The 14,983-nt window shown below is 40.1% G+C and overlaps 2 protein-coding genes across 4 annotated transcripts; one reads left to right on the top strand and one right to left on the bottom strand.

Annotated features, from left to right (window-relative positions):
* The first annotated feature begins 1,105 nt into the window (after positions 1 to 1,105).
* On the top strand, positions 1,106 to 6,399 carry hnrnph1 (heterogeneous nuclear ribonucleoprotein H1). Of its 3 annotated transcripts, none has more exons than XM_074673730.1 (11): positions 1,106 to 1,245; positions 2,145 to 2,241; positions 2,331 to 2,486; positions 2,590 to 2,733; positions 3,629 to 3,767; positions 4,526 to 4,704; positions 4,869 to 4,981; positions 5,073 to 5,208; positions 5,291 to 5,374; positions 5,460 to 5,552; positions 5,645 to 6,399. In XM_074673730.1, exons 1-11 carry the CDS (start codon positions 1,153 to 1,155, stop codon positions 5,743 to 5,745), a joined length of 1,335 nt encoding a protein of 444 aa, XP_074529831.1. In that variant the 5' UTR covers positions 1,106 to 1,152; the 3' UTR covers positions 5,746 to 6,399. The 3 variants fall into 3 exon arrangements, with proteins under 3 accessions (XP_074529831.1, XP_074529832.1, XP_074529833.1); XM_074673731.1 differs by having other exon boundaries at positions 5,641 to 6,399; XM_074673732.1 differs by having other exon boundaries at positions 1,210 to 1,330.
* A 50-nt stretch (positions 6,400 to 6,449) lies between these two features.
* On the bottom strand, positions 6,450 to 13,599 carry rufy1 (RUN and FYVE domain containing 1). The gene is made up of 17 exons (XM_074673729.1): positions 13,225 to 13,599; positions 12,754 to 12,933; positions 12,553 to 12,670; positions 12,361 to 12,462; positions 12,111 to 12,234; positions 11,942 to 12,003; positions 11,673 to 11,808; positions 11,428 to 11,529; positions 11,217 to 11,333; positions 10,900 to 11,067; positions 10,722 to 10,819; positions 10,517 to 10,636; positions 9,817 to 9,946; positions 7,634 to 7,728; positions 7,504 to 7,552; positions 7,333 to 7,410; positions 6,450 to 7,242 (listed from the first exon to the last, which is right to left on the bottom strand). Exons 1-17 carry the CDS (start codon positions 13,553 to 13,555, stop codon positions 7,099 to 7,101), a joined length of 2,154 nt encoding a protein of 717 aa, XP_074529830.1. The 5' UTR covers positions 13,556 to 13,599; the 3' UTR covers positions 6,450 to 7,098.
* Positions 13,600 to 14,983: the final 1,384 nt, after the last annotated feature.

Below are 14,983 nucleotides of genomic sequence, written 5' to 3'. Positions count from 1 at the left end.
CCATCCATGCCTGGATGCCATGGTGGCATACCAGATCCATATTTGAGTTAATAAAGAAAAGTAAGAAAACCTCACAAACCTTGTCTAGGAAAGTGCAGTATAAAGCAAAATTAGAATGTAAAGAATCACCTATGAGTATTTTAAATTGCACAAAAGAATCAAGTTGACCAACAGAACTTTAAAATTGTAGCTTACATGGATAAAGTTGATATAACTTCTTACTTTTTCACTGGTCAATTATAATACCAAAAGCTGACAATGACGAAGGCATCAAGCATTTTGTTACTCAAAAGACCCCTTATTTGTCACATAATAGGCCAAAGTGTTCCCAGAGGTCATGACAAAATATACTTCTGGAGTTGTTTATAAGATGTTGATCTTTTTGGGCCAAATCTTAATAGATTTCAACAGATAACTATAAGCTAAAGGTGGCTTTTTCATTGCTTTCATCAGCATCTTTATCATGTAAGAGATTCTTTTTGACTCCTGCTCACAGCTAAAACTTGTGGTGTCCAAAGTAATTAGCTGCTTATTTAACGATAAATTTTGAATACTTCTTTCTTTCCAGGTCTGGTGGTATACAACATCATAAACACAGTTGGCTATAAGTCTATTGTGTTTAGATGTGTCTGAAGTTGACTTAAAATACTGGCCTTGATGAAAAATTGACAAAATGTCTTTTTATCTGGTTAACATGAGAGTGAGTTCTGATACCACTTCTTATGATACTTTAACTTCAAAACAATTATTCTTGAATAACGGCTGAACAATTCCAGTTGAGTTATGGACACTGTAAACAGGGCTACTTGGAGAAGTAGGCCAAGAGATGCCGCCCGGGCCAGCCAAGGCCTCGGGCGGCTACGTCATCGGTTCAGGGCGTGGACGCAGACCAGTCGGAGGCGATTGGTTATTCAATCGGGGTTGCCAGACTTGTTAAAAACCCCTACTTACTAAAATTTCTGAGTGAAACAAGATATAAATCAAAAGCCTAGTATGTTGCCTGATTCTCCGAAATGCATCTTGATAAGTGATTTTTTTTTTTTAGAAAGAGTTTGAAGTGATCTACTCGATTCTCAGCAAGATTTTTTCAATAAAAAGAGGCGTTACCTGTTAAGTCCGTTGGTCTCGTTCTTCCTCAAGGGGGACTTCTCTATGCTGTTCTGGCAACTCAATATAAGATTTCAGCTTCATCACGCACGCAAGACTTTCTCCGCACTCCTGCGTGTTGCATCTTTGCTTGATCAGGTGAATAAGTAAAATTGCTTTCGTGTAATACGCATGGGATTAAGTTTAAACTGCAGCTTATTTAATAAGATAACAGTAATTCTAAGTAAGTATAGTGGGGTTTTTAAATTACCAAATTCCATTCTAAGTATCCTGTTAGCTAAAAGAAGCTAGCGTTTGCTAACTGTTAGCGCTAATAACATGGCGCCGGGTGTGAGGGCCGCTTTTGTTCTTGTGTCTGGGTGCGGTATTGTACGTGCGCACGGCAGCGAGTCTTGTCGAATGAATTGATTTTTTTAGTTAAATTTTCATATTTTCATATGGGAATCTCGAAAAGTCTAAAGGTACATTACAATATCGGAACAACTTTGCAACTGCTGCACATTGTTGTACAGCTAATCTTAGCTATCAGCGAACGGCTTCGGTAGCGCGTTTTCATTGATCTGTATGTCCAGAAGATATAATTAATCTAAAGATTGTTTCTTTTTCCACTCGACATTGAGTTATTTCATCGGTTTCAGTTATTACATATATTCGACATGTATCAGTCAGCCTTGATGCGATGCTATCAAGTAAGCCATTCTGACAAGCTACATACAGGCTACTTTATTCATTAGAGGCCATGGGGGAAATCATTTAGGCTATTCAACTAGGTTAGTGTTCTCCAAGTGTGAGGGATTTTGAAGTTCTCAGAATCTAAGGATACGTTAATGCGAAGTGCTCTTTACGTCACAGAAATCCATTTTGTATTACATATGGGATTTTTTTCATCCCCCAAGTCCTTGTGGACAATGCAAGGGCTTCTTCATGGATCCTGTTGTATTTTAATGCATCGGGATCAATGCCGTTCACCCCTGCTCGATGAAATAATTAGATTGATAACTTATAAGATTGATTCATTGTTTTTTTTTTTCTTTCAGGGACCAAGAACAGTCATGGCTGATGAGGGATATGTAGTACGCATTAGGGGTCTACCCTGGTCCTGTTCAGTGGATGAAGTGCAGAGATTTTTCTCCGGTATTTATTGTCTCATTTTATAACATTATAGATATTTTGGAGTAAATACCAATATTTAGAAGTGTAATTATAAACTATTTCAAATGTAGACTGCAAAATCATCAATAATGGAGGAGGCATCCACTTCACATACACAAGAGAAGGCCGTCCCAGTGGAGAGGCATTCGTGGAGTTGGAGACGGAGGAAGACCTAAAGATTGCAGTGAAGAAAGACAGAGAAACTATGGGTCACCGATATGTAGAAGGTATGAGTTGCAGCTTTTATACACAGTGATTCTTTGATTTTATTTTAAAAAATGCCTTAACTTCAATCTGTGTCTCTAAACATTACATATCTTGACATTGCAGTTTTTAAATCCAACAATGTCGAGATGGACTGGGTTATGAAGCACACCGGTCCAAATTGTCCAGAAACAGCAGGAGACGGGCTTGTTCGCCTCAGAGGGCTTCCCTTTGGTTGCAGCAAAGAGGAGATAGTACAGTTTTTCTCAGGTAAGAAAAAGACAAGCTCTCTGGTAAAGTTCTTTAATGTATGTCAGTGAAAAACACTTTTTTGTATTTTCCTTTCTTATTTCTTTTCTCTTATGGACCCTGTACCATTCTTGCATCTGATTTTACATAGTGGTCAAAATGCCATGGAACGCTGTCATTACCCTCTGTTTGTAAATACATACTAGAGTATTAACTTGATTATGTAATCTGAAATGTTGATACATAAGGAAATTTTTCGAGAAAAGGAGGCAAGGTTTATTTGAAATTTAGGGCGATGTTTGACTCATCATTTAAGTTTTTGGGCAGGAATTTGTTCTGCTAACCTCCTTTACCATCATTGCACATCATATTCATCTTTAGCCCATCTCCTCCTCTCTTTCCCTCAAACTGGCTTGGTTAATTTTCCAAGTGTTCTGTGCCCACTGGTAATTTACTTATGGTGGAAAGGGTCACGCTCATCACTGATTGGTCCAGTATTACTCAAGTATCATTCTTTCTTTTTCACATTTCCCTACACACTTGTCTTTTAAATACATTTGTTCTTATTTACACTATACACAGTGTTGTATTAGCATTTAATGGGAAGTTGCATAACTCATGTCACCCACCAGGATCTTGTTCTCTCTTCATCAACACACCGATACTAGCCCGATGTCCCAAACAGTTCCCTTTTCCATATTCTTCCTCTATCCTCTCATTTCTATTTTTCCCCAAAGAAACAGTTAATGTAAGTCGTTTCAATGACCAGTCCCTGGTTAAAACTGAACTGGTATGTGTGATGATGTATAGAGTTTTCCATAAGTTTTCTATCTCTCTCTTTAGAGAAAGTTCTCTCTGTGATTGGGCATGTGATTTAATATGTCCCCTGCTGGGGTTATCTGTCCTTGGGTTGAAGGGTTGGAAATCGTGCCAAATGGGATAACATTGCCGGTGGACATCCAGGGGAGGAGTACGGGGGAGGCCTTCGTGCAGTTTGCTTCACAGGATATAGCTGAAAAGGCTCTAAAGAAACACAAGGAAAGAATAGGGCACAGGTGGGGATGGTTGGTTGGTTGGCTGGATAAGTTGCTTTTCTTATGGTGTGCACCCTTAACATATGAACCAAATGCCAAATGGACACTACATTTATTATGAGCTCATTAAAGCACATTGAATAATTCATCACGCACATATAAAATATATATTAAAAAACATGTAAGCAAACTAAATCCACATATTCACAATGTCCAATGGGAACACTAGTGCTGGGGCACCATTCCCAAATATGAGAAAAAAATGCATAGATTACATTTATTTTTATTTTTTTAAACAAATGGTGTCTGAGCATTAAATATCCGTCCAGGTTGATGTATGGTAAGGAGTCTCCCTGGTGGTAAAATCAGAGGGCCACTGTACACATGGAGCTGGATCCCACTGTCACAGGTAATGCTTAGAGTGGGTTTCAGGAGGGCTGGAGCCCGCTCTGTCCCTCTAAAACCAGGACAATGGCTGTCATGGCAAGGACACAGGATGCTGTATTGATCAAATGTGTAAAACTCACCTCAGGGAACCACAAGAAAAGTTTAAACGTCAATAAGGCCCCTATCAATTTGGAATGCTTTATCTTTGCAAATTGTTTCCTAAGTTGTTGTATCTACCTCAATAACCATAAGCAGCAAGTACTCCAAAGAAATTACTACCTATGGACTACACCATGACAGCATCTGCTAAACCCAGTTAAATCAGTTTGAGCAAGTGCAGCCTTTGTCAGTCCATTCCACATGTCCTCACTGTGGTATCTCTATGCTCTCAGGTACATTGAGATCTTCAAGAGTAGCCGCGCTGAGGTGCGGACCCATTATGAACCACAGCGGAAGCCCATGGGTATGCAGCGACCTGGCCCCTACGACCGGCCGTCTGGTGGTCGCGGCTACAACATGATGGGCCGAGGAGGATCCTACGACAGAATGCGCCGCGGAGGCTACGGAGGAGGTGGGATTCAGATTGATGATTTTAAAGTGTGCAACTGCTCTTTCTATTAATGTTGACTCTGCATGATGGAATTAAACAGATGTACCTGAAGGTTGAAAACATTCAAATTCATGATGACGGCTCATTTTGATCATGATGTGTAATATATCTGTATATTTATACAGGTGTATCAGATGGACGGTATGGTGACGGTGGCTCTTCCTTCCAAAGCACTACTGGCCATTGTGTCCATATGAGAGGCCTGCCGTACAGAGCCACTGAGACAGACATCTACAATGTAAGTCAGGAGTGATTGCACAGCACTGAATCTGGAAATCCAACTCATTCTCGATGCTTACAGGTGTTTTTTTACTCTCTTCTTCTTCTAGTTTTTCTCGCCATTGAATCCAGTGAGGGTCCATATTGAGATCGGCCCTGATGGCAGAGTAACAGGAGAGGCAGATGTAGAGTTTGCAACACATGAGGATGCTGTGGCAGCTATGTCAAAAGATAAAGCCAACATGCGTAAGTCCAAAAAAGAGACATCATCCATTCTGTCACAGTATTAAATTCTTACTAACTTTCATGCTTTCTCTCTGCCCTTCAGAGCACCGCTACGTGGAACTCTTCTTGAACTCAACAGCAGGTGGCAGCAACGGAGCTTATGGCAGCCAGATGATGGGTGGCATGGGTGAGTGATGGAGGCAGAGATGCACAGCACATGCTTAATTCTGATGCATCATTGGACTTCTTAACTTAAATGTTTCTCTTCACAGGAAACCAGTCATCTTATAGTGGTGGTCAGCTGAGCTCGGGGTACTCAGGTGGATACAGCAGCCAGGGAAATATGGGTGGCTACAGTGACTACAGTGAGTGTCAGCTGTGTTATAAAAAGCTTTTAGAGATGGACTCTGTGTATGGCTCCTTGGTCCTATGTTGTGTATTCTCTCTTTCTTGTTAGGTAACCAGACCGGGATGGGGAACAGTTACTATGGCGGCGGTGGAGGAGGAGGAGGAAGCAGAGGCTCTATGAATGGACTTGGCGGGGGATGGGGAATGTAAATTTGAATTTTTTTGTCCACTTAAGTTGATGTTTTTTTTTAAACTCAGCATTTAGCTGGAAGGACTGGAAACATGGTCTCACCTTGTTAACTTAGGGTAGGGTCAGGTGAGGTTGTCTGAAAAAACTGAGGGGTAGGGTTTGTATTTTTTTTAAGTGAATGATCTTCAGAGAGAAGTGAAATCATCTGGTATCAGAGAGAAGCGCTGTTTGTCTTGCCCATTTCCCACAGATTTGACACACCACAGAAACCGTGCTCTAAAATTTTCATTTCAGAGAAGTGTGTTTTTGTGTTCTAGTTCTTTAAGCACCTGGCTGTTCCTTAAAGTTAACTAATCCTGTGCTGGTGGCTTCAACATTAGTTTCAGTTTCTGAGTGCATGAACAACAGATATCGGAAAATGTCCATCTTACTTTTTAGACCTTATTTCATCTTCCATATAGTGTTAAAAGCCCTTTATTTCTGTAAGTTCAAATTTTATGATCCAAGCATGTTTTGTTTGTTTTCTACAGTGTGACTGTTAAGCGGTTTCTCTGGATAAGTGTTATATCAGAAACAAGTGAATTTCAAATCTGTTGACATGAAGGTTTCTACTGCTTCAAATGCTATTTGTATTTCCTGTGCACAAAGTGAATAAACTAGTCTGGAATATCGAATTGAAACACTGAGAAGCTTTGAGAAAGAGGCGCTTTAATCATTTATCAAATATCTAGATATATAAAACTTTTGGTCACCATTCCCAAATAAGGAAAATGGCTCTGTAGCAATTACCACAACCCACAAAACCATGTTATAATACATTCTAAAATAGTTTGATTTGTTAACATTCTACAGTCATTTACAAAACATGTTTTCCTGTGTCCAGCAGTGGGGCCGTAGCTGCAAAAAATGTTACAGTGAAGAGGCATGACTAGTTGATCAATAGCAGTGAAGTACATGTGTTAAGTCTAAAAACCAGCTACACAAATGATCCACAACAAAAGCTGAATACCAACAATGGACCTCAAGTAGGATCCTCACTGTAATCTACATGTCTGAATTAGCAATACTTCCATACCTTTTATAAATGATTGGTCATTCTGATGTTTTTCCAACCCAGACACACAATGGTCACATGATTAAACATAACAGGACTTGATTACGGTTTGCATAAAGTCTATTAGCTCATTCCATCAGTGTTAAAGGTGGCCCCTTTTATCACAGGTTAGTGTTCCTGAATTTCAGGTAACCATGGAAAGAAACCCAGAGTTGTATTTCCAAAAGGTCTGATGACACATGTAACATGGTAGTTAGATATGGTGTAATGTAATCATGCTGTTGATGAGCCGTCTTTGAAAGCTCTTGTAGGTGTTTTGTCAGGAACTTGTGGAAGAGCTTCTCTGCAGCAGGAGGGCGTGGCACATGTCGCACACCCTGACAGGACGAGGGTAGGAGGGTAAGGCCAGCTCGTTACTGGAACAGTTGTTGCAGTAGATGTCTCCACAGTTTCTGCAGTGATGCTGCAACACAAACGGCCACCTCTTATTGACGTGTGTGCAGATGTATAACGTAGAGCAGGACCAATATGAACGCCATTAAAAAAAGCCTACCTTTCTGCGTGCAATGGAGAACTCTTTCTGGCATTGCTTGCATTGTGTGGCCTCATCATCTTTAAGCCACGCATGCCCCTGTTGGGAAAAACCAAAGTTCAGATGAGATTTCAGGACATTTTCCTATTCAATATCAACAAGTGTACAGTTGTGATGATCCTTATATTTTACCTTGAGTGCTTTGTTAACCTCCTTGAAATCCTCCATTTTAAGTTTAGACCTTTGACAAAGATGACCACACAGTTAAGATATAAGTAATTGACCTTGGTGAAAAGAGGATGATGAAAGCTTTGATACTGACTGGCTGAGGTGAAGTCCCATTTCCTGCAGAGCCTGTTCCTGCTGCTCACATATCTGCTGCAGCTGCTGCTTCTCCTCCTTCAATTCCTGCAGCTCCTGCACCACCACCAGTTCACAGGAAATAAATACCAAAATGTCAACATAGTAGTGATCCCAGAATGATCCTAAAGTATCTCTGGTGCAGTGCAAGCTTTTAGACATAGTATACAACAGGGCCAAACACTAAGACCTAATAACTACTCTCCTATACCCTGAGTTCCCTTCTCCAGTCCAACTACAGCCATGAAAAAATTATTAGACCACCCTTGTTTTCTCCAATTTCTTATTCATTTTAATGCCTGGTACAACTTGAGGTACATTTGTTTGGACAAAAACATGATAAAACCAAAAATAACTCATAAGAGTTTAATTATTAAAAAGTTGATATTGCACCATTTTCCATAGTTTTCTTGATAATAACCAAAATCACTAGGTTATTACATTAATAGCTGTGACACTGTACTGCTGAAACGATTCTTTCAGGCATTCCATGGTTTTTCTGTTTAAGTCACATAAAACACAGAAATTAGTTGCATAACTATTGTTGTTGATGACTGCAGCCATGCATCTTGGTTATTGAGCAGGCCAAAACATGTGTCTAATGTTTCAGTTCTCCATCCAGGTTTTAACTGACCTTGCTGTGTGGCAAGGGGCATTGTCTTTTAGGAAAAGCCAGCCATTTGAGTCAGGAAAGAGTTTTCCATCTGATGGGAGAAGACTATTTTCAAGCCCTGCACATGACCTGGTCCATTCCCCCTTCACACAGTTGCATTTGACCCGTTCTGCACGTACTGTAACAACCCTGGATCATCACTGTTTGGTTTGCAGGCTAATGTAAAAATTTGAAGGATTATAGTTATGCTTCCCAGGAGGTTTTTGTGTATTCAGCTCAGCATGAATTCACTGATGATAGGGCTGAGTGAGTGAGCCCTTGGATGCAGATTCTAGCTGCCAGATTGTTAAATATTTCTGTTTATACTAGGGCTGTCATTTTAACGCATTAATTAGATTAATTAATTACACCGCAAATTAACGCGTTATAAAAATCAGCGCAGATTAATCTGGATCCCAAACCTGCGGGACGTTCAAAGACCCACTTATTTTCAAATGTCTCGCATTTACAAACCTTTTGTCCTACTTGGAAAAAGTGGTGTTCTCGTTAGATTTTCAAATTTCCGACAGTCCCTGAATGTATCACACATGGTGAGCAACATGCTTTAGACCAGGGGGGAAGCGAGACTGATTTTTGGGGGACTGTCGTCCACATCTCGTTAATTCACACGTTTTTGAAAATCTGCAGAAAATCAACTGTTTGCTCTAGCTCAATTCTGTAAAAAAAAAAAAAAAAACAGATAATTCTAAACTATTTACTGCATTAAACAAGCCCTGAATGATCGATATTTGTCCCGTATCTAAATCTAAAGGATTCTTTGAAAATTTTCTTCCATCTTCCTGGTGTCATGTTTCAGCTTGGGGCTGTTCTGCACCAATGAGCAACAGTTTGTGTATTCAGAGCATGTTAAACTGAAAACACTTCACTTTTCTTTGATCCAAGACTTGAATTTAGTGTCTTGTACATTGTTCCTCACAGTTTTTAGCCTTTGGCCCAAATGTAGAACTTCATATTGCAGTGAAAATTGAGTCCACATCGAGTAAAAATGTGACAGAAGCAAAAACCGTCCTAAAAATCAAATCAGCTTATCTTAGGTGCAGGACTGAGTAGATTTTGTAAAGATAGAACCATAAAACTTTTTTCATGTGTTCATTATGCCTCAGGGTACCTAAAAATGTGTTGTATATATTACCCACCTTATTGTAAAACACTTTTAATGTCTTTTAATGTAATTTTAATGTCCTAAAATTCTAATTCTTTATTTTGGGACCTTAAGCAGATATGAGATTAAAATGCAATTAGTTTGATTAATTAGATTAATTAATTACAAATCCTGTAATTAATTAGATTAATTGTTTTAATCGCCTGACAGCACTACTTTATACACACTATACCTGCAATTTCTACTGTTTTTAGAACCTCTTTAAAGCAGTTGAATAACGTCCAAGTGTGTGTGTGTGTGTGTGTGTGTGTGTGTGTGTGTGTGTGTGTGTGTGTGTGTGTGTGTGTGTGTGTGTGTGTGTAAAACTGACCGTGTGCAGGCCCTGGAGTTGTTGCAGCTGTGTGCGGAGCTCAATACTGTTGTCCTGTTCCCGCTGCAGAGCTTTCTGTAGGCTTTGTCGTTGTTCTCTCTCTGTTCGCAGCTCAGTCTCCAAACCAAGCCTGAGAAAAGACATACCACTCAGATTTTTGACATTCAGATAGGAACCCAAGTTTTCCATGACTCAGTGTTCTTTTTTTTTTTTTTGGAATTTAAGTCATCCACTAAGAATTATGAGGGTTTGACTCAGACTGTAACAACGTTAATCTCAGACTTAAAACCAACTGGTACAGAAGAGCCAATTTGCAATGAGCCTCAGACTCATTCAAGCCAAAGGTAAGCCAAGCCTTATGTAGCTTTATGGAGAAGCTCCTATTTTTTTCAGTTTTTCATTTAGAACATAAAGTCAAGCATAAATATGTATATTGTCACGCAGTAATGGTCAAAATTCAAAGAGTGAAGAGCTGTTGATATTTGCAGTGCGTTTTCAAATGACACCCTTGACTCATCCTGCCTAAAATTGACTCATCCTGGCTACATAACACAGTATTATTCACATTCTTTTAATCAATTTTTCTATCTTTGTAGGGAGGAATAATAACAGTTGGTGTTGCAGTGGGTTTTCCTCTACTTTTTTAATCATCTGCCATCTAGGTTGTGGTATTATTTTGATCAGCTTTGTGTGTCCTAACCTCAGTGTATCTAGGTCAGTCAGCTGTTTCTCCAGAGCTTCCACTTTCCCTTCCAGCTCCACCTTCAGATCTTGGTCTGACTGGTCACTTTGTTTGCGGTGTTGCTCTGAGTTCTGTAGTCTGGGCAGTAACAAACAGAGGAGGGCAGTGTTAATTAAAATGGAAAACGCGCTTTCAAGAAACAAAACAAAATCAGGCACAGTACCTCTGCTCTAATTCCTTCATAGCTTTTTCCATTTCATCCATCTTCTGCTCGAGCTTCACAGCCTCCGCCTGCTTTTTTTCTGCCTCTCGTTGGGAGTCCTAAGAACCAGACTCAGTATATTTTCGTGCATTCTTTCTGAGCAGATGTGCAAATAAAAGGTGTACTCGTATCTGTATACCTGAGCTTTGTGGAACATTTGCACATTAAGAGTCTTGACTTGGTCAAGTTGAAGCCGCAACGCTGCCAGGTTGTCTTGTTTTTCATGTGTGTCCTTCTCCAGCAGCTTCATGGCCACCTCCATCTCCTGCTTTAGACTCACCTGGAGCTCTAGTTCCCGCTCCAGCTCCTACAACCACACCGAGGATGAATCAGGAGGCAGAATACAATACTTTCAAAGAATTTCCACCTTAAGTGTTTCTACCCATGAATCAACACAGAGAGGTTCAGTCAGCTTTCTATTCTACATTCTCGTGCTGTGGCTTTATGATAACTGACCTGACGAATGCGCTTTTCCTCCTTATACTGTTTCCACACTACGTTATACATCTCATCCAGACCCTGACGAGTCTGTTTGTACGTCTCCAGCTCCACTTGACTGTCTTGTAGAGCTGCCTGGAAAAACAAACACATCATGGAGTTACTGGTTGTTATTATTCATGTTAGACAGAAATGATGTAGTTATAGTTGTTTCTAGATGCTTTCTGACCTCTTCCTTTTTCTGACTGGACTGCAAGATCGACTCATTCTCCTTTCTCAGGTGTTCCTGTTCCTCCCGTAGCGAGTTGATCCGGTCTGTTGCTGCAGTCAGCTGAGGTCAAAAAAACGCACACACTCATCAGTCAGGTGAAACACACCCAGTGCATACGGATGTTTGTTTACATGGGTAACTGATGATGAGGGCAATCCAACCTCACCCAAGTGCATACGCAGTCTTATGACTACTTCACCAACCTCCTCAACAAGTTTGCTGTTGGTCTTCTCTAAGGAGTCCATCTTAGCCTGGAGGTCAGTGACGGTGCCACTGAGGTGACGATTTAGCTCTTCGATGTAGTGCTTCTGATCTAATATGGCTGTCATCTTGGCATCACTAAAATGACAAGTAAAAATGAGGGCTGCTTGTGCATGAGATCTTGAATTGAATCCTGGCAGAAAATACAGCACAAACAAAAAACAGTAAAGCAGGTGAGATATTCATTCTGTGTTTGGGAGGGGGCACTCACTCCTTTGGGGTCTCACTGTTGGCAGGGTCTTTCAGATAAAGCGAGAAGTCAATGACTCCCACCTGATTTGAAAAAAGAAACTCATTACTTTATGTACTGCTAGACTTTTTTTTTTTTATCTTGAGCAGTAAATATGTTTCAGTGATCTACAATAGTGACCAACTCTCACCTGAGAGTCAAGATCCTCCCCTTTGATGCAGAGGTTGGCATCAATAACATTAAGCCCAACCAAGAGTCCCCCCATCACCGCTCCCTCCTCCTCCACCATCAGTGCTCCAGGGTCATAAAACTCACTGGGAGGGGAAGGAAAAGGAAAAAATAAGAGAGTTCAAAAAATTATTCTACGTTTGATAAATTCACCATTTTTCAAAACTGACACCATCTGTATAAAGGCTTCATAGCTTTCCATGTCTACCAACCTCAGGAGGTCTTTGCGGTCAAGCAAAGCTTTCATATAATCTGCAACTGTCTTCTGCATGAGTGCTAAATGAAGCCAAGCCCTTGCTCTCCCCAAACCGGTCCTGAAAGTACATAAAAGAAAAGTTAAAAAGTCTGTATTAAACTCAGTATTAAGAAGCTTTTCTTTGAGAAAAGGGCTTATTGTAGCGTACTTAATGCCGGGCAGGTCTCTGGCACTTGTGGCAATGTTAGCAGACTCTGGACACAACTTCTCCACCAGCTCCAGAGGTCCCCATATGGACTTGTTCTGACCAATGAAGGATTTCTTGGCTGGAAAAGAAAATGAAAGTAGGATCTGCTTTCTAACATAAAACACGTACAAAGGACTTATGGTTCGATGCTTTCTTTTTCACCTTTTAGGCCATGTTTGAGGCAGTGTTCCAGGACAATGAAGAACTGCTGCAGAGGAGGGTAATCCGAGTCTAGCGTCCTGCCCAGATTCAGTGAGGACTGAATTAATACTTTGATGCTCAGCTTTAACATGCTGAGCAAATTGGATCTTTCTATTGCCATGGGATCTTTGGGAGGCAGAACTGTAAAGTGAGGGTTTAGAGATGAGATAATTCAGATAAAAGCAGCCTTGTTGGAGTTGTTATGCAAGCTTGTGTGATTAATAAAGGCAAGATTACTCTGTTCACGATCATTAGTCCATAGAATTAAAGTTTTGCTTTGGAAGTCATGTGCCTGCTGACAGCTGACATCAGCTGAGTCAGAGGGGAAGTAATATAGATGACTTTGAAGCTCTGTAATTTTAAAACTAAGCTCTTTCAAAGAGTGTAAGTCCAGATATTGGGTGTGCAAAGGTAACAAATTTCACGGAATACCTGGAAGTTTTTTAGAAGTGTTGTTGACATCATTTCCAGGCTCTCTTTCAGTTGGGGAGCTTGCAGCGGATCCCTGAGAGGGGTTTCTCTGAGCAGCAGCGTAGCTCACCCCGCTGCTAATCGTTTCCGTGGCCTTCCGAGCGAGCGACAAGATGGGAGCCGACCAGCTGCTGTCTGCCGCCGCAGGAGCCGACCTCTCCGTCCGGTCCTGGTCGCTGTTAGCTCCGGACTCTCCCTCGGGAGCGATGTCCAAGACTTCTCTTGCATCTTGTTGTTCTTTTGCTTCTCCATCCTCAACAGCTGTGTTTACTTCCTCCGACTCGTCAGCCATGTTTGCCCCCCTCCCCTCTGCCCAGCACTCACGTGACAATACCAGAGCAATCACGCGCGCTGATAGAACTTTATTCTTCTTCGTTGATTGATTTTAGTGGTAAACAAATCAGAATAAGTGGAATTACTGACTCCTACTGGACCGGAGGGTCTAGTGGCGGACAAACAAAACCATTTCCCAACTTTACTGATTACTGTTTCATCCATCCCTAGGTTCTGGGAAATGTAGTAAAGTTCTGAAAGTTTGGTTTGAAATAGCGAATAGCCTTTTTGTAGTCTTGGATGTCAAAACTCATTTTTAAACCATCAATCTCTTTAAAAAAATATTTTACATCAAAGAATGCAATATCCACAAAATTGGATTATCTGTCCTCTTCTCTTGTATTAAAGAAATGTTCAAACTCTAGAAATCAGCACATCCCCCTTTAAACACTGGAGAAAATGTTGTTTACAAATTTCTTTTCAACATAATTGCTCTCTTTCTTTTCTTTAAATAGTGTTATCGATTTATTCTGGCTGAGCTTATGTTGTGTGATTTCGTACATGTCCAAATTGATAGATGGCCCAGAATCTCTAAGGTACTTGTAAGAAAAATCAATGACCACAAACTAAAACCAAACCCATGAGTTTCATTAGTCCACCTGTTTCCCTCAAAAGAGCTATAGTGCAGTTCCTACTTCTTCCACGCGGCGGCGCAGTCATGCTTTACAATGTTTGTTTCCAACCTGAAGGTGCTCTTGATTTTACAAATTCACCAACAGTGCTTTAAACTTTGTGTGATTCTATTTGATCCATTTACACCGATGTTGGATTAACAGTTTCAGTTTTAATGTTGTACGCCTATCTGTGCCTCCACAATTCTGGGTTAATTTCCGTTTTACAAGTAAATGTATCCTTAAGCTTATTAAAAAATAAATAACAAAAAATATGAAAGAATAAAGTAATGAGTTATAAACGTTTACAAGTTAAGAAATTTACAGTTTTGTAACTGAGCTTTTGCATTATGTTTTAGTTCTTGTATACTGTATACTGTAGGCCTACTCTGTGTCCATCTTTCAGACAAACTTTGACATACTCAAATAAAAATGTAATATTTAACTACAAAAAAAATAAAATAAAATAAAAGTGCATGTGATTGGAACATTGTATGCCAAGAGATCGTCTCACAGAAAAATGGGACAGTGTTTTTTTAAGATAAGAACACTCAATAACTTGAGTGAAAAAAGATGGGTTCGACTGGTTTATTTTAATACAATAAAGTCAGTGGATATCTAGAGAACCCTAAATCTCCAAATCCACTCTGCAGTACTATAATCTGTAGCCAAGAGCAAGACAAACAATATTGTATACAATATATATAATAAAACTGCCTTAAAAACGCTTAGAGGGTTAAGTGCAGGTTGATTAAAAAGAATAATGATTAAAAAAA

This window comes from Halichoeres trimaculatus, unplaced genomic scaffold (assembly GCF_033239565.1).
Source record: "Halichoeres trimaculatus isolate MK-OKI-2021-1 unplaced genomic scaffold, fHalTri1.1 fHalTri1_scaffold_7, whole genome shotgun sequence".
NCBI lineage: Eukaryota > Metazoa > Chordata > Actinopteri > Labriformes > Labridae > Halichoeres > Halichoeres trimaculatus.
Note: the sequence above shows the minus strand (reverse complement) of the source record. Positions and strands in the feature narration are given on the sequence as shown.